General features: G+C 44.8%; 1 protein-coding gene across 1 annotated transcript; it reads left to right on the top strand.

Annotated features, from left to right (window-relative positions):
* Positions 1 to 557: 557 nt before the first annotated feature.
* Positions 558 to 14700, top strand: CISD1 (CDGSH iron sulfur domain 1). The gene is made up of 3 exons (XM_075842644.1): positions 558 to 735; positions 10703 to 10905; positions 14292 to 14700. Exons 1-3 carry the CDS (start codon positions 711 to 713, stop codon positions 14379 to 14381), a joined length of 318 nt encoding a protein of 105 aa, XP_075698759.1. The 5' UTR covers positions 558 to 710; the 3' UTR covers positions 14382 to 14700.
* The last annotated feature ends 5236 nt before the right edge of the window (positions 14701 to 19936 follow it).

Raw genomic sequence — 19936 nt, 5'->3', positions numbered from 1 at the left:
ATTTTTTAAACGTAGCACAGTCTGGAAAGATCCGTGCCTTATACGTTTGGCCTTCTGCAGGGAACTGGCGGTTTATGCACTTTCCTCTTTTCCATTGTCAAAAGTGGATTGATTTTAATAGGACGACTCATGGACACTCACAGATCCAGAGATTTCCATATTTTTTTAACTTACAAAGATGTTCCTAACTCACAGACCCACACCAATGCAAACTTCTAACATGTCTCTATGGCAGAAGTGTAACAGAGGACATTCCCACTAAATCAATAATTCATAATCTGGACTATTTTCTCAGTCACGTTTTGCCTTTTCATGTAAAAACCCATTTAAAAAAAAATGCAAAACCCTCTTAGCCAGTAGCTTGCCCGAACTTCATATGGTCACAAGAGCTTCATACCTTGTTTTACCCAGCATTCCCTCTCACTCGCTGCGCTAGAGAACAAACACTATAAAAACAATGATGGTGGCCATTTTGATGTAGCCAACAGCACTTTTGACCCTCTTGTAGAAGACGTCGGCTGCGTCACACAAACTGCGGACACATTCATGTGGACTATTACCATATGGTCTTCCCTCTTGTGCTTATCTTGGTATTGATTAATGAGCCCTCTTCTCTCCGCCTAAAAGGTAGTGCTGAGCCCAGGAGACGTGATACGAGCGCCAAGTGTCCTTGAGACTTCCCTAGTGCAGAGCAGAGGGCAGCTGGAGACATGAGCTCTAACTACGGGTTGCGAGGTAAGAAGCCCCTACTGTTTTGTTCTGCTTACTGCACTGCTAATGTTTAATACTGCCAGAGCGGGCATAGTCACCGTGTGCAGTCCCAGCATGCTTTGCGAATGCCAGGGCTTTCTGATACTTGTAGTACACTACCATGTGGACAGTGCTAATTATGCCTAGAAACCGTTAGTAAAGTAGACCATCAAGCTTATGGCTATGAGTTATTCCATATTCTCTGGTGCATATGAGGACGGTGGCCACGTTTTTTGGGGCATAGTTATTTGCCACCCGTTTGTCACAGCGAGGTTTTTTTTTTGTTTTTTGTTTTTTCTTCAATATTTTGATTCCTGATACTTCCCTTTTTGAGTTCATAGTTATATCAAATTTATTCAGCCATCGATTTTCTCTCTGTGATCTGGTAATTGTGTTCGGGCAGAATCCTCCTGTGTGGACGTCTATTAATCCAGTGTTGGCCCAGGACCACGATGAATCCTCGGAGATCGTCTGCTTGTGATTGAGATGAATAATGTATGACTGTCTTTACTCGTACATTGCTCTCTGTTGTATTCCGGTTTACAAGTCGCTGTGTATCGTCTGTACTATATTAATGTCTTTCTGTGCTCCGAATCATTTTGCACAGGATTATGAAAGCTAAAAACACAACCTGTAATGTAAATCACTACAGCCGCTCCTGATCAGCATGCGGAGTGCCTCCAGGTCTGTAATATTGACCCATAGGGACGTAGCTGCTGTCGGACACCCCTGGTGGTGCTTATCTTGGTGGGGTGAGGAAACACTAGTATCGGGTGGAAATCCAGCCTGTCCAATGTCTGTCACCACCCACAGCAGATGGGGGACGTTCTGGAGGTCACCGCCAACACCAGACTGACTACAGATCCTGCCAACAAACGTTTTAAAATCGTATCTTTCTCCTGCAGTGCGTTTACTGGGGATATAAAAGGGAACCAACTCATGACGGGGATATAGGGTGAGGGGAAGGACATTTTGAGCTTACCTCTTGTCTAGGTCATGCAAGATGCACGAGCAAGAAACTGACGTTTGATTTCCCTGGCGGTTGCAAGTTCCACACTCTTCTCTTATTTGACGGCTCTAGCGGTCTCCTGATTGGCCCCTAGAGCCGCCACTCAGAGCAGAGGGACGGGGCCTGCAGGAGCACTTTCATATCAAGTCCCGCCTCAGTGGCACTTGCCATTGGTCTAGTCTAAAATGCCCTTTCCCTCCCCTGAATCGCTTCGTCTGTAGTTTTGAGACCTCAGAACTGCCGACAGGTTCCCTTTAAGCTTTAGAAGGCGCCCACTGAATCGACACACAAACATTTACTTATCCAGTAATACGGGAGCCTGCGGAGCATCAATACATTACTAGGCAGGGAAAGGGGCAATGAGCGCTATAGGAGCTGTAATGGTGGCAATATTGGGTGTCATCCAGCTACTGTAATGGTTTTATACTTGATCGTCTTTTTAAGAACCGCTGATCTACTCTTTACTACAGGAAGCTTCTTACATCTGGGATATTTGGATTTGGTGATATCCTTTTTTTTATTTTTATTTTTTCTGAGTTTATATCCACTGTACAGAAACTCCTTGTTAAAAGAACTGGGTGTAAAGTCACAAATTCTTTCCACCCTCGCAGGTTGGGTGTGACTGGTAGCACGCAGGAGTTTATTGGTCTCATGACTGACAGGTCTGGAGTTGTCAGAATATTGCTACTTTCTAGCATTAAAGGGCTGTCCAGATTCCTATTAGGGCAAATGGATTTCATAGAGGGGGGGCACTTGGGATCCCCCACCCCTCTGACCCACAGCAGCTAACAAGCAGTGACTGGTTCTGGTGGACTCGCCGCCGTCCATGTATAACATGACCGTCCCCTTGTAACGCTACATTTTCTCTGCAGGGGAAATGTCTGGCTGGCCGTGGCTTCCCATGGCAATGACGGCCGAGGGTCTGATCACTGTGATTGAGGTGGTCTATGATGAGGTTACCCCTTTAACATTTTAGAGGTAGAATTTAGGATTACTCTGGTGACGTAAGTGTAGAAAGTGCTGTATCATGCTTATGTGCTGCATTGTGCACAACCATGAATCTCTTCATTTCATCCACATGAGAAGTTGACTGACTGTAAATAATTGTTCGTTGTTTTGTCATGTTGGTTCAAATAAGAAACTAAATTCTGAATTGAAGCGCACGGTTTTAGAGCAAAAAAATAAATCGCTGTATCGCAGCAATATGGTGCAGTTTTCCACAACTTTCACCATTTTGACAGACGTGAAAATCCAGACTTACGCCCCCTGCACATGAGATGGAAATGCTGCAGAGTTGCCGTCCTAAATTTCCATGCGGATATTCTGCAGTGATTGGTTACCATGCTGCAGATTGAGAATCTGCAGCACAAGTCAATTTCCGCACATGTCTTACGCGTTTTTTGTTTTTTTTTCCGCAGTGTGGATGAGATTTTATTTAAAATCTCATCCATGTTGCTGCCGCTGTAATTCGGGCGAAGTGATTTTGCTAAATAAACAAGTCTTGTGTGTTTTTCTTTCTTACTAATTTAAGGGTAAGTTCACACAGTGCAGATTGTGTTGATGAAGTTTCTGCGTCTGAAAATCAGTTCATCTGAATGGGGTGTGCAGAAATGAACGCACTTTCTGCAGAAACAACCAGGTTTAAATGGAGGGAACTGATTTTCAGTTGCAGAAATTTTTGCCACAAATCTGCCGCGTGTGATCTTACCCTAAGGCTAGATTCACATGAACGTGTCTGTTTTGCACGCATAAAAAAAACGTGTTTTTCTTGCATTGCGTTTCCATGTGGCATCCGTGTACAGTGCGTTTTTCACGCACGTATGTCATTCATTTTTTACGTCTGAAGGCGGGTTTATTTTTGTTCTCCTTTCTTTAGCAACTTGTGCGTGAATCACGGAACGCACACGGATGATGTCCGTGTGCTGTCGGTTGTTTTCATGCATTCATTGACTTCAGTGGGCTGAGTGTTGCGCAAAAACTCACAAAATTAGGACTTGCAGTAAGTTTCACACAGCGGACACGCGCTGCTTGAAAAACGCATGTCTGAATAGCCCCATTGAATTACATAGGTCCACGTGACGGCCGTTGTTTTAATGTCCATAACATGGAGGTAAAATCCGCTCGTGTGAATCAGGCCTAAAACATACCAAGACATAGGGCTGGGCAATATGGCCTGAAAATAAGATCTCACCAGAATCTCCTCACGTTGCTGACCAGGGACTGGAAACACTGCCGTATTTGGGGTATGTTCACACGGGGCGGATACGCTGCGTAAAAGCACACAGGTTATACGTCCTGGTGGCCGCAGGGAATTCTGGCCCATAAACCGCACCAAATTGTTGTGCAGTTTTTTGGCCGGAATGTCCACCGCGAACAACTGCACGTTCCAAAAAACAAACGGTATACTTACCCTCTGATGTCCTGCAGGCCGGCCTCCTGGGATGATGTTTTATCCCATGTGACTGTTGCAGCCTATGAGTGGGTGCAGCAGTCACATGGGATGAAATGTCATCCCAGGAGGCCGGCCTGGACGAAGAAGCAGCACAAAATTCTGGGTAAGTATAAGAAACCTTTTTTTCTAAATTGAGTTTTTTTGCGCCAAGATCGCAGCTGTTCCGCCACAAAAAAAAATATCTATTTGTCGGTTTTACCTCCCAGAGAATTCAATGGCGAAAACCCACAATACAAAAGCAGGGATTACGCAAATATAATTGACATGCTGCAGATTAAAAAAACTGCACCGCAGGTCTATTTCTGAGCTGAGTTTTTTTCGCTCATCGTTTGCGCAGCGTGTGGATGAGATTTGTTCAAATCTCATCCATACCCTGCTACTGTATCATGCTGTGGATTTTCCACAGTGTTTATGCTATGTGTGAATTTAATCTTGGGGTACAGTCACACGCAGCAGATTTTGTTGCAGAAATTTCTGCAACTGGAAATCTGTTCCACTCATGTGAATGTGGTTGTCTCTGCAGCAAGTGTATGAACTTCTGCAGTTACATTCAGGCAATGGAATAGATTTTCAGTCGCAGACATTTTTGCAACCAATTATGCCTCTGCACCCTTAAGCCTTGTGCAGATTTGCTGCAGATTTTGCATGCAGTTTCCTTCCTGGTTTTGATTTATACATGCAAAATCTGCACTGTGGGAACTAGGCTTAACAGTTCATGCTGTCCTACATAAACTCACGCACACATGCTCTCGCGCTACATACATGCACACTAAGGGCTTATTTACACGAACGTGTAATACGTCCGTGCAACGCACGTGATTTTCACGCGCCTCGCACGGACCGATGTTGCTCTATGGGGCCGGGCAGACAGTCCGTGATTTTTGCGCAGCCTGTATCCGCTACGGTAAAACTCACGACAAGTCCCATATTTGTGCGTTTTTCGCGCATCACGCACCCATTGAAGTCAATGGGTGCGTGAAAATCACGCATGCCACACGGAGGCACCTCTGTGGGACATGCGTTTTTCACGTAACTCTTAAGTGTATGTAAATGACTTTGAAAACTTGTCCAAACAAGCAGAAACCAGGAAGTGCTTTGGAACGTGTTTGGCACATACAGAGCTGGACACAGACAACTGCAGGCATGCCTAGAGCTTTGGATGTGGAGAAGTTGATCTGCCTTGTGCAGGAGAGGCCCGAGGTGTGGGACACGCGTACAGAGTCCTACCACGACCGTACTGCCAAAGATGTGGCATGGGACCACATAGCCCAGTCGCTCTTCAGCCAGGAATGGGCTAAAAGCAGCACACGAGACCGTAAGAATTGGTGAGTACATGTCTTTATAGATGTAATGTCATCCAGATTCAATCGTATGTCCCTGCGCTAACATTTCCAAAATGGCCAACGTTTTGTTTGTGTCGCTGCATCATCACCGTGTGTAATGTATGTTGCTGTGTAAAGCAATGAAAATGTTTTGAAATGTAGCTGTGTGTGGTGTAACGTAATGACTGACCATTTCAGTTTTGGTTCCTTGTACAGTAGATGATGTGAAGACCCGGTGGAGGAGCACCCGGGATCAGTTCCGCAGGGAGTATGGCGCCAGAGGACGAAGTGGAGATGGTGCTTCCAAAAAAAGTACCTGTACACCCAGCAGCTCATGTTTCTCAAAGACATCATGGAGATGCGAGCGTAAGTAATCCTACTGTCGCTTGAACAAATGTCGGTGTTCACATGTCATGTACGCAATATATTTATATTCTAGAACCAACGACAATCTACAAGATTCCGAAGAAGGAGCCTGCCCATGAGGAGTCCCAAGCGCCAGATAACCCAAATCCCCTGCTGGCCCTAACCCCGGAGCCGACCGCTCAGGAACCAGCGCCACTAGCGTCCGCGCAAGAACAAGTGACACCGGACGAAGTGCGACAACATCCTGCAGCAGCCAGACACCGACGCAGTCACATGCCTTCTGCAGGTGCGCAAGTGGACGCCAGGGTCCTGGAATACGTGCGGCGCTCCGCAGATGAGGACGGCTACGACTTCTTTTGCTGCAGCATGGCCCCCTTACTTCGAAAGGTACCGGACCATAGGCTGGCGCGCCTCCAGGCCTCACTAATTTCCCTGATCGACAGTGTCACACCTCCCAACAATCCGCGCCAGTGCTTCTACACAATAGAGCGTTGGCGTGGATTACCTGAGCCTTCTGTGGGGTACAATGTACCTGGGCCATCCCAACCGGCCACCCCAGCGCACAGCAACATCCGTATAGGCCGTTGCCTGCACGTTTTTCTCCTGGTCCTATGCCGGCCCGTGACCGACATTTGCCGGCCTACAGCAGAGCGGCGGAAACTTATCCTCCTATGCAAAGTCACGGCTACCAGGCGCAGCGTCAGCACCACTATGCTGTTGAACATCCTCTGCAGGCCCGTGGACAGCATAGTGGTGCTGAAATGTCCGTTTACACATCCCCGCCTTGCCATGACTTGTAGGAGTGCCAGTTGAAGGAAGTTGTTTTTGTTATTTTATACTTCAGTGTTTGCTTATTGTTGTTGTAGCATCATGTTGGTGCAAATTGGGGATTGTCTACATATGTTAGTACTTGGGGTTTTGTGTGGCCAGAACATAAACTCCGGTTTTCAATTTGCAAATGAGTGTGTGCATTATTATTTACACCTCTTTTTCACAATGTTTGCCAATCTGGTTGTTGTATATTTCCACACGGTTTACCAGGGCCCAACATTGTTGCACGACATCATTGAGGTATTTGTTCATCTGTTGGGGTTTGGCTTGATTCAAAAGCGATTTCAATGTGGCCGTGAAGTGCTTTCATATTTGACACACAAAGGACAGTTGTGATTGTATGAGAAAACATTGGTATAGCCAATGTTATTCTGATCCAATTACCTGTTTGCCTGCTAAATGTGAAGTCGAAACCCCAAACGATATAAGCTCGCAACCCACGTCAAGGGTCCTCATGTATTGCGAGTCCCTAACACTACACGCCCCCAATAAGAAAGAAAATACACGGGTCACTAAGGACCTTTTTTGACAATACTAATAACTATGCCACCCTTTAAATGGCATCGTGCTGCCATGGTAGTGCTCCAGCAGGGCTATATTTGGCAAATCTTTAGCGCACTCGGAGTCAAGATGTTTTGTTCACTCCCTAGTGGAATTGCCGGCACAATGTTGGTGTTGGTTGCATTTGTTTGGATATATTCTGCATCAAAGCTTGCATTATGTATGCGTGTAAAGTTATGCAGAACTACACACGCTTGGATGATACGTGTCACATTCTGCGGCGACATTTGCATTGTTGTGATCAAGACCCTCCACTTGTTTGACATGATGCCAAAGGCACATTCAACACATCTTCGCGCTCTGCATATGCGGTAATTGAAGTTGCGTCTACGCTCATCCAAGCCCCTTCTAGCAAATGGACGCATTACTTGCCTTGTCAGGGCAAAACCCTCATCCGCAACGATGACATATGAGATTGGTGGGCCGCTGGAGCCAGGGAGGATGGTAGGTTCAGGCACAGAAAGTTGATTACTCATAAGACGTTGCCCCACTCTGCTGATGCGTGCATCAGCAGAGCTTCCATACGACCCAATGTCTACTACGGTAAAACAAAAATTACTGTCCACCAAGGCCAACAAGACGATGGAAAAATACTGCTTGTAGTTATAGTAGCTGGAGCCAGAGTGGGGGGGGGGGGGGGGGGGCGCTTCTTCACACGAATGTGCTTCCCATCTAGTGCACCAATACAATGAGGAAATTGGGTGGCAAGAAAAAAATCTTCAGAAATACTAAGCCAGTGTTGTGGCGTGGGCTGAGACATGACCGTGGCCTTTAATCTCTGCCACAGCACGACACAGGTGGATGTCACAATGCCTGATAATGGTGGTCACTCCCAGGAGAAATTCAAAATGTAAGGAATGGTAACTATTGCCTGTGGCCAGAAATCTACATGAAGTCAGAAACACAAACCACAAAACACCTGTTATGTAGGACATGAAACGCACAAAGCATCCTGCAAGCACAAATTGTAAAACACACATACCTCAAGGTCACAAGGAGCCGCTCATCTGGGGAAATGCAGCGCCGCATGTTTGTGTCCTGGTAGGTGATTCCTGTACGAATCTGCTCAAGCAGCATATCAAACGTGGCCACAGACATCGGCAAAACGATCAAAATTTCTCTGGGTGACGCCGGAGGTCCACATAGAGGGTATGAAACTGCCCTTTGGAGGTGCATTGGGCCACAAGAGGATGAACCCAAATCCTCCCTCTTCTACGCGGTTGATCCTGTAGCATGGGACGCCGCTCGCCAAATCTCAGAGAAATCATCCACGCTAGCAGCACACGGGCCAGCGACGTAGACTGCATAAATTTGGATGATAAGACAAACAGGCAGAAAAGTGTGTGAACAAACACAATTTTTCAGCAAGGTGAAAAGACTCCATGTGCACAGAGCAAGCAGGTGTATGGCAAGGGTGCCTTTTTGTAGGCTGGCCTCTCCATAACGCCTCTCACCGGTTTTTTAACGTGTGGGAAAACGCATGCCGGACGTGAGTTAAAAATGCAGAAATGTTGCATATACGCATGACACACGCACCTGCAACGTGCGCAAAACGCACACGCTTGTGTAAATCCAGCCTTACTATGTACACACTTGAACACATACTACATATATAGACACGCTACTCTTGGGTGCTGACAGTCACATCCATAAGTAATGGTTGAGCCCAGAACGTATGGTCTCCTAGCAGGTGTGAAAATTCTGCCTGTAAAAATCAGCTCTGGGGTTTTTTTTTTTAAACCATAAAACGCATCAAAACCACTGCAGCCGTTTGTGGTGTTTTTCCCCGTCTCCCATTGATTTCAATGGGGTTTTTGAGGAGGAAAATGCCTCAAGATAGGGCATGTTGCTTTTTTCCGTGAGGGTAATCAATGGGAGGCTATTTCGGCCGTTTTTGTTTTTTTTTGCCACGGTCGTGTCAAAAAACTGTGTGTGTGGGGCCTTAGAGCTAAGCTGAAAATAAGACTATCACAGGTTATGATGCTGCTGGAACCCCCCTGCTCTGTCTGCCTGCTCCCCTAGCCAGTCAGCCTAGCCATACACTGACCGCAACCTGTGATAAACACCTCTGGTTCTCCTTGTGGCGTCTGTCCCGCTTCTGATTGCAGAGCGGAGAGGATTAATGACATCAAATCTCTTCGACATCCTGCAGAATGTTTTCGAACAGAAATTGACACGCGGTGCGATTTAAGAAAAACGCAGTCAGATTCTTTTGCAAATTTAATCCGTGTCGGGTGGAGCGCGCAGCTCATGAATACGCCGTACTCTAGTCCATTGCGCTCTGCGACCTAATGGACTGCCAGCTTACCCAAACTCCACCAAATTTACACATAAATGAAACCCTGCCGTGTCCGCGGGACTGTCACTACTGCAGCTGCTCTGAGAGGACCGCATGAAATAGGTGACAGATTTGCTTTAAAGGGAACCTGTCACCAGCATTTCGCCTATTAAATCAGCAATACCTGGTGGAAGTGGGTGAGAAATCATTTTTATGTAACCTATAATTATCTTCAAAGCAGGCGCTATGCCTTTTTAATATTCTGTTTTTTAGTGTTGCCACGCCGTATGCTAATGCACATAAGAGTGAGATCTTTGTTCCACAAGCCTTTCCAAGTTAACCCCACCTCCTTTCTTTTGATAGCGCCTCGTTTCCCTCTAGCACACACGAAATCCTGCGCTTGTGCATCGATGTTCTGGTGCGTGCGCACAACAGGACAACATAGCGGCGCATGCGCAGTAACTAGATTTGACGCCCGAACACTGCAGTCTTCCCATACATGACGGTCGCATGCCCGCTATCTCAGATGAGATTTTGGCATTCCAGACGGGCCAGAAGACTTTAGACACTGTTCAGATATTGCAGATTTTACTCCACAAGAAATCCATGTTGAAATTCACTATGTAAATTTGTGTATATGTATATATCTTTCTATCGTGCACACTCTACATGAGGGCTCAGATGCTGCTCTATCTAATCTACGGCAAACTGAATCCTTTAGGGCGTGACGTTGTACTGCTGCAAGCCCTAAAAAAAAAAAATGCAAACTGTAAATGAGATTATTCATTAAAAAAGTAAAACGGCTGAGAGAGAGGCAGGTAAATGCGAAGTGTGAACGAAGGGCCTGTTCACATCAGCGTTGGCTTACCATTGAGTGGTTCCGTCTGAGATTTTCATTGTGGAACCTCACAACGGAAAGTCAAACGGAAACCTTTGCTTCCATTTACATCACCATTGATATCGATGGTGACGGAAACGGAAGCGAAGGTTTCCGTTTGACTTTCCGTTGCGGGGTTCCACGACGGAAACCTTAGACGGAAAGCAAACGCTGATGTGAACCGGCCCTCACATGATGAGTATCACTTTAGTATTCTCCATGCATTATATCTGCATTTATTTTTCCTGATTGGCAGAGTGGGCTGGTGCTGCCACGTTGGCTGTGGGTGCTGCTGCTGTAGGATACCTGGCTTACAAATCCCTCTGCTGCAAAGACAAGTGCTGCAAATCTATGGTAAACCAGGACATACAGAAAGACAATCCTAAGGTCGTACATGCCTTCGACATGGAGGACTTGGGAGATAAAGCTGTATATTGTCGCTGCTGGAGGTCCAAAAAGGTAACAAACAAAAAAAAAAATAGTTTTCTATTTGTGATTTTAAAGAGACTGTCACCACATTATAAGTGCCCTATCTCCTATATAAGAAGATCAGCGCTATAATGTAGGTGACAGTAATGCTTTTTATTTCGAAAAACGATCTATTTTAAACCACTTTATTAGCGATTTTAGCTTTCTTCTAATGCGTTTCTTAATGCCAAAGTGGGTCTGTTTTTACTTTAGACCACATGGGCGTTGTACAGGGGAGTGTATGACGCTGACCAATCAGCGTCATACACTTCTCTCCATTCATTTACACTGCACTGGCGATATAGTTATATCGCTATGTGCAGCCTCATACACAAACACTAACATTACTGTAGTGTCCTGGTAATGAATATACATTACCTCCAGCCAGGACGTGATGTGTATTCAGAATCCTGACACTTCTGAATCTTTTCTGTGAGATTCCAGCAAGGCAAGCGTAATCTAGTTTGAAATGACCGGTTACATCGTAATCTCGCGAGATTACGCTTGCCTTGCTGGAATCTCAGAGACGCTACAGACCTGTCAGGATTCTGAATAAACATCACGTCCAGGCTGGTAGTGATGTATATTCATTATCGGGTCACTACAGTAATGTGTGTGTGTGTGGCTGCACATAACGATATAACTATATCGCTAGTGCGGTGTAAATGAATGGAGAAAAGTGTATGACGCTGATTGGTCAGCGTCATACACTCCTCTGTACAACGCCCACTTGGTCTAACGTAAAAACACCCCCACTTGGGCATTAAGAAACATTAGCATAAAGCTAAAAATCGCTCAAAGTGGTTTAAAATAGATCGTTTTTCTAAATAAAAAGCACTGCTGTCACCTACATTATAGCGCCGATCTTCTTATATAGGAGACAGGGCACTTATAATGTGGTGACAGAGCCTCTTTAAACAGCTGTCCAGTGGTTCTATAAATATTGTATGTATTCATATAGGATATTGTAGGAAACTGCTGTTTAGTAATTTAGGCGCTGTTCACATCATGTTTTCGCCCTACGTTTAGCGTTGGGAAAGCTCCCTACATACAGATGGCCTCCGTCAGGCTGGTATACTTTTTTTTTTTTGAGGGGAGGATGGAATAACTTAGTATACAACGCTATTACATCCTGAGGGATCCTGCAAAAAAATTTATTCAGTGCTGGATTCCGGCCCCACTGAAGACCCTGTTGTCACGTCACTGTCCATGTATGAACAATGATGTCGGACTTTCAACTATGGAGTCACTGGCCAGAGCACCGGTAGTGCTCTGGCAGATCACTCTGTGACTGGAGAAGCCCCTCACAGTACTGTCTGTATATGGACAGTGACATAATGTGCTGCTCCAGCAGTGGAATTACCAGCCAGAGCATTGCAAACACTAAGTCTGGGGTTTCCGGCATCTCAAAGCCACTGACATCACTGTCCATACATGGACAGTAACGTCAAGGGCTTTCCCAAGGCGGGAGTACCTGGCCAGAGCGCTTGTGATGCTCAGGCCAGGGACTCCATAATTGAAAGCCCCTGTATATGGACAGTGACGTCAGGGGTTTCCCCGGGCTCCGCACTTAAAGTAGCGCTGTGCCCATGGGCTTCGGGCAGTGTATCACACTGTATACCTTTGCCGGAAGTGGAAAAACGTAATGTGAACAGGCCCTAACCCCATTAAAACCATAGCTAGTTTTTTGTCTCGAGACCAAAACACTCTTTTCGTTTTCCCCCTTATTTCAGAGCTCATTTTTAATTTTTCCATCTACATAACTATATAATGGTAGAATTGTTGAAGAAGGTGATTTCGAACCATTAAGGTTCTTAGTCCTAGCTGGTTTCTTACAGCTTTTAGGTTCAGAATTTAAGCAGGTGAAAAGCACAGTGAGCCGACCAGTTTTTTTGTATATTTTTCAGAACTATATAATGTCTTGGTGAGATGGTGTTTTTATTTTTTTTGCAACATTCTGGATTAAAGGGTAACTAAACTTTTTTTTTTTTTTTTTTTTTAATGTGGCAGTGTCCTAGTGACATGTCAGAAGTTTTGATCGTTGGCTGTCTGAGCACGGAGAACCCCACAGATCGCTAAAGTGAAGTGGCAGAAGTGCCCTGGTGAGCAACTTGTCACTGCTTTCCTTCGAGTGGTGTACGGGCTCGATATAAGTCTATGCACCTGTACACCACTCACTCGGCTTTCTGAAGAAAGCCAATCCGAAACCAAGTGGCACCGTGCACACCTAGTGGTTCTGCCGCTTCATCTTCTTGATTGGTGGGGGTCTTGGTGCTTGGACCCCCACCGATCAAAACTTCTGACATGTCAACGTTTTTTTAAGTTCAGTTACACTTTAATGACCATGGGGGGCTCATGTGAGTAGTACTGTTGCTTTACAGCACTGGGGTCCTGGATTCCAAGGACTGGGGACAAATACTCCTACCACAATCTCTCCTGGAGGCCTGCAGCCCAGAACAGGTCTGAAAGGAGGGGGGACCGGATGTGTATTAAAAATAGAATGCCTTAGCATGACACTCAAAATGGGTTCATAGACCTTTTATTTGAGGTTTTGGAGGAAGTTCTCTAAGGGTATGTTCACACGCCCTATTTACGGATGTAATTTGGGCGTTTTACGCCTCGACTTACGTCCGAAAATACGGCTCCAAACCGCCGGCAAACATCTGCCCATTGAAATCAATGGGTCTTACGATGTTCTGTACACACAGGCTTTTTTTTTTTACGCGCCGCTGTCAAAAGACAGCGCATAAAAAGATGCCCGCGTCAAAGAAGTGCATGTCACTTCTTGAGACGTAAAGGGAGCCATTTTTCATTGACTCCATTGAAAAACAGCTCCAATTACGTCCGTAACTGACGCCACGAAAAACTGCGAGTACGAGCAATTACATCTGAAATTCAGGAGCTGTTTTCGCCTGAAAACGGCTCCGTAATTTCAGGCGTATTGGACGCTGCCGTGTGACCATACCCTCATTGTGCTGTGCAGACTTTTTCTTGTGTTAATTTTGGTGTCAGGGAGTCCCAGTGGCCTCTTTTTATAGAGCACCTTTTTTTTTTCTATTTTACTTTTGTTATGTAGCTGTAGTGGAAGAAATCTGTAGTGTAAAATGCGGATTCACTGTGGATTTCACCTTCTACATTGAAAGGGTGAAAATCTGCAGAATTTCTATATAAGACAGAGCATGCTTAGAATTTGAAAATCCTCAGCATGCTCCTATTTCCGTGCATATTTTTATGCTATGTGTGGATTGGGTCTAAAAAAAACAACAAATAACCTCCTCCACGTGTACTGTACATTGCCGCGGAATCCGCATCACAAATTGGCAACAATTCCTTCACGTCTGAACGCAGTCTTATAGATTCATTTATTTATCTTCCAGTTCCCGCTTTGTGATGGAGCACACACCAAACACAACGAGGAAACCGGTGACAACGTTGGACCTTTAATCATTAAGAAAAAAGAATCCTAAACCATGAACGGCATTACCATTAATAATTTACAAGGAAACCACAGTAATTCTCATTGCTCTATAGCAGAAAAGTCTCTCGTTCTAGAAAACCCCCACCACCCCTATCTGTCATCTGCCTTAAATGTTTCGCCCTGTGGCGGTGGAAGGTCTCATGTCTTGTTTGGCAGGGAAATAAGAACTTGATTTGTTCTGTGCTTGTATGAAACCACTGTATGAGCGGCGTTCAGTACTCGGAGGAGAACACCTGCTTTCCTTTCTGTTGTGAAACGCTGACATTGGAATGTAAAACCGATACATGGATATTAAATTATGTACAAAATCTGATGAGTGATGTTTACTGTTGTGGTTTACAAAATGTTACAATATACAATAAGTAACAAAGCATCAATTCCATTAGAGAGCAGATTAGTCAACAAGTTGCAACCGGTTTTTAGTCAGATAATCCAAGAAAAAAAATGAAGGAAAATGGGGTCAATCAACAATCTTGTACTTTTTTTTTTTTTTTCTCCTGTATTTGACGGGAACATCACATCCAGTTTTAAGTTTAGTTTTGGGATGTGAGATCTGTGATCAGAGGTTAGGGTGCCTGCAAATTCAGAATTTGTTCTGTGTTTCATCTGTATGTATTTTGCCAAGTGGCAGAATGTACCCAGCAGAAGAAAGTAGGTTTTCATTCTGCAAACAAGTCATCATTTTAGCCAAAAAAATATATAAATGTGTAGATTATAGAGAACGATGTAAAATATAGGATATAAATAAAAAAATATGGCAGTGTATGTCAGTCCCCAGGGTGTATGGATTATAGGATACCATCAAAGGTGATGTAACCCATTATAGCCCATGGCATTGTGTTAAGCCTTTTCCCTCCACCTACACGACTGCACCACCAGGAGGGATTTCTTGCCTCAAAAAGGAACAGGAAGCAGTATAAATTCCCCCACCTCCTTAACCTCTCCAGTTGTTTCCTGTCCTTGGGATACGGGAAGCGGTATCCGTACGGAGCTCTGTGGTTTCTTCTTCAAACGCCCCCCCGGTCTCTTCTCTTCCCCTGGACGAATGATCGGTGTCTTTATCAGGGAAGACAGGGGCAGGGAGCTGGGCTCCGAGCGGCAGTTGCCTCCTCCAGCTCCTTGGCATAAGTCCTGCAGTGCCGGCAGCCCTGGGCTTCCGGACCTATCCACTGAGGTAACGGCGGTCAGCGCTGACTAAAGCAGCACCAGACCTCTGGGCAGGGAAATCCCTTGCTGCATGTGGGACTGGCGTCTAGAGGTGGTTAGCGTGCATGTGTGTGGCATAAGCCAGCCTCTTAAAGGTGTACAGTGTCTACATTTTAAAATGTTTTGGTGCTGGCTTGCTCAGGGTAGTAGTTGTTTCCGGGCTGCTACTTGCTGAATTTGTTATGAGTTTGGCCGAGATGTCCCATGTAGAGTCTGCTGACCCATCCAGAGCCCTTAGCCCGGTAAGAATGTGGTTATATATATATTGTTTTTATATAACCCCCCCCTCGCTCTGAAAAGCCTCAATATTTGACAGAAAAACACTTGTTTATTTTTTCAGGGAGGTAATGAGGGAATCCAAAAGATCAGACCTATTAAGAAGTAGAATTTGCAAGAAGTCCCTTCCTACCATACGTAAGCTGTGATATTTGGCACCCGATATGTAAATAAGCCCCTGAACTGTCAATGGGGAGTTTCTATCTAAATGGCAAGGGGGCGTGATGTCTTCACTCTGACACTGTCCAGTTAGCTACGAACAGTGTTAGGGCGGCTTGCGCTGTGTTCCCTCCCGTGAGAACACAGACTGGTGGTTCTGCGGAGAGCACTCTCTGTGTTCTCGTGGGAGGAAACACAGCGCAAGCCGTCCTGATACTGTCCGTTTCTGATTGGACAGTGTCAGAGCGAAGACATCACACCCCTTTGCCATTTAGTTAGAAAAGCCCCATTCAGGGGCTTATTTACATATCTGGGGCCAAATATAACGGCACCGATATGCAAATAACAGAGGAAGATAGGAAAAAAAAATTTAAAGTGAGTCAGTGTTTGTGAAGCCCTGCCTATTACATGCTGCACATATATATGGGCAGGTGAAAGGTTCTCTTTAATGCTAGAACAGCCGCTCTCTCCAATTCTGCCAGAAGAGCTATCTGGCTTTGTTCCTGGACAGGAGACACGGCGTCCAAATCTAGGTTGTGTTCCATAGCCTGTGAGGGCGATAGATTATTCGGCTCTGGGCTAGACGATATCCTGGAGAAAACCCTTTTTTTTTTCCTGTCCGAGGCTTTCTTCTGAAACCTGTTTTTTCCAGCAAAGACTGCCCTTTCGGAACCAGAGGAGAAATCCTCAGCAAGTTAAAAAGAGAGAGGGTAATCCAAGATAACAACATTAAACATAAACCCTCTGTTTTTGCTAACGCTGGAGAAAGCCCCTCCAGAAATACTCAATGACCCCAGAGGGTTTGTGGGGGGCAGATTAAGATTCTTCTCCCATACATGGTCAGGGATTTCTTTAAGTTCATGGATATTGTATCTCGGGGTTCTCAACTGGAGTTCAGTTCCCTCCCCCCAGAGAATTTTGTATTAACACAGATATTAACCCCCTCATCAGTAGGAGTTGGAGAGAGAAATAGAGATCCTCCTGCAGAAACAGGTGGTGATTCCAGTACCGACTTCACAGCACAACCAGGGTTATTCCCCTTTATTTCTAGTCCTCATATCAAATGGGAGATCCAGAGTGATAATAAACCTGAAGTGTCTGAATGTACATAATCCAATACAAGAAGTTCAAGATGGAGACTATTACTTCCACCATCAATCTGCTCAGACCCTCTTGTGTAATGGCCTCAATAGACCTTCAGAATGCTTCCATATACCAATAAATCCAGACTCTCAAAGATTCCTGGGATTCGCGGAAACATTAAAGGGGAAGGCTCATCCTCTTCAGTTCTAGGTCCTGCCATTTGGCCTCTCGTCTGCCCCCAGGTTCTTCAAGATTATGGTGAAGGTCACGGCTTATCTTCATCAGAAAGAGATATTAATCATCCCATACTTGGACGATCTATTAATATCCGCAGAATCTCATTAAAGATTAAGTTGCCATCTAAAGATGATGAAACAGCTTGTGTCATCCCTGGGCTGGCTGATCAGCCTAGAGAAATCAGACTTGACACCAGAGAAAGCAAAGGTATTTCTAGGGATTCTCTTGAATTCTCAGGTCCAGACTTAGTTTCTTCCAAGAAAGAAGAGAGCGATGCGCTACTCCAGACGGTCACTGCCTTCATTTATCGAACATCGCCTTCTATAAGAGAGAAACCTCTTCCATGCCAGCAGTCAGATGGGCCCAGGCGTTCGAGAATTCCTCAGCACTGCCTTCTGTCATGCTGGGACAAGAAGCAGGAATCTAAATCGCAAGAGGAGGATTCCTTTCAGGGGAAAACAATCTCTGATGTGGTGGACACAAGACAGAAATTTATCGAGAGGTGTCCCGTGGTCAGAGTTACCCAGTAGTCATAACTACATATGCCAGTCAGTCTGGATGGGGAGCCCATTCGGGTCAAAACATGGTACAAGTGTCATAAAACCTCTATCAAGAGCTTCATCAAACTTAAAGAGGCTCTGTCACCAGATTCTCAAATCCCTATCTCTTATTGCATGTGATCGGCGCTGCAATGTAGATAACAGTAACGTTTAGTTACTGTTCTCTACATTGCAGCGCTGATCACATGCAATAGGAGATAGGGATTTGAGAATCTGGTGACAGAGCCTCTTAAGCCTCAGAGTCTACTAAAGGGCAAAGACATCTGGATATATTCAGGCAATCTCTATCTACAGTAGCATACCTGGACGAACAAGGAGGAACGGGAAGCCGGCTCCTTTGTCCGGTATCAGAACAAATCTTTATCTGGGCTGAGCAAAATGTTCTGTTTCTAACTGCTATACATCTAAGAGGAACAGAAAATTCAGTAACAGACAGACACTGTTTCCAGGGGTGGTGTCTCAATCTGCAGATATTCAAAGATCTTATCAGAAGATGGGGATAGCTGGAGATGGACCTGTTCGCAGACGGGAAGAACAAGAAGGCAATACATTTCCCTGTCCTACAAAGACAAGAACATCAGTCAGGAGTAGATGCCCTGTCTCAACCTTGGACGGTACTGAAGAAGGTGTTGGAGGATAAACACATCGTAAATTTACGGAAAGGTGTACGTGACTCAAATGAATGGGTCCGCAATTACGGATAAACTATGGTCGAGTGCATGGGGCCTAACCCGTTTGCTTTAACTTTTTATGTACTGTGACATCACTGTATTATTCTGTGCTGTTACTTCACTTAGGTCATTCCTCATACGCTATGATATCACTATCTTTATTATCCACCACTGTTTATTAACCCAGTGGTGGAATATCAGTGTACATTGTTCTGTGACATAACTAAGAATTTTTCCTGAGCAGTGACCTCATTGTGTGTGTTTTCAGGATCATAAATACAGTTGTGATTAGTGATTGAAAGTTTGTGAACCCTTCAGAATTTTCTATTTTTGCATAAATTTGACCTAAAACTACAGCAGATCTTCACAGTCCTAAAGGTAGATAAAGACAACCAAATCAAACAAATGAGTTAAAAATATTAGAATTGGTCATTTATTTATTGAGGAAAATTATCCAATATCTCACATCTGTGAGTGGCAAAAGTATGTGAACATTTGCTTTCAGTATCTGGTGTGACCCCCTTGTTCAGCAAAAACTGCATCTAAACTTTTCCCGTAATTGTTGATTAGTCCTGGACATCGGCTTGGAGGAATTTTAGCCCATTCCTTCATTCAAAACAGATTCAACTTTGTTACGTCGGTGGTTTCCTCCCATGAACTGCTCGCTTCAGGTTCTTCCACAACATTTCTATTGGATTAAGGTCAGGACTTTGACTTGGCCATTCCAAAACTTTAACTTTATTCTTCTTTAACCATTCTTTGGTAGAACGACTGTGTGCTTAGGGTCGATACCCTTCTGTATGACCCACGTTCTCTTAAAATTCAGCTCATGGACAGATGTCCTGACCATTTTCCCTTAGAATTTTCTGGTATAATTTAGAATTTGTTGTTCCATCAATGATGACAAGCCGTCCTGCCCCAGATTCAGCAAAACAGGCATAAATCATGATACTACTACCACCACCGCTTCACAGATGGTATGAGGTTTTTATGCTGGAATGCAGTGTTTTCCGTTCTCCAAGAAAGATACATAACGCTTCTCATTTACAGCTAAAAAACTCTATTTTGGACTCCTCTGTCCACAAAATATTGTTCCAGTAGCATTCTGCAAACTGGCAGCAATGTACTTTTTGGAGAGCAGCTTCTTTCTCCTTGCAATTCTTGTTGTTCAGTGTCCGCCTGATGGTGGGCTCATTAACATTAGCTAATGTGAGGTCTTAAGTTTGCTTAAAGGTTACCTTGGGTTCCTTTTTGACTTTGCAGACTTTTTACGTTTTGCTCTTGGCATGATCTTTGTTGGTCGACCGCTCCTGTTGGGGGGGGGGGGGTAATAATGGTCTTGAACCTCCTCC

This window comes from Rhinoderma darwinii, chromosome 11 (assembly GCF_050947455.1).
Source record: "Rhinoderma darwinii isolate aRhiDar2 chromosome 11, aRhiDar2.hap1, whole genome shotgun sequence".
Classification (NCBI taxonomy): Eukaryota; Metazoa; Chordata; class Amphibia; order Anura; family Rhinodermatidae; genus Rhinoderma; species Rhinoderma darwinii.
Note: the sequence above shows the minus strand (reverse complement) of the source record. Positions and strands in the feature narration are given on the sequence as shown.

Coding starts and splice junctions, on each gene's coding strand:
- CISD1 (XM_075842644.1), top strand. CDS start 711: ATGAGCTCTAACTACGGGTTGCGAG. Junction 736..10,702: donor CTCTAACTACGGGTTGCGAG/GTAAGAAGCCCC, acceptor CCTGATTGGCAG/AGTGGGCTGGTGCTGCCACG. Junction 10,906..14,291: donor GCTGCTGGAGGTCCAAAAAG/GTAACAAACAAA, acceptor TTTATCTTCCAG/TTCCCGCTTTGTGATGGAGC.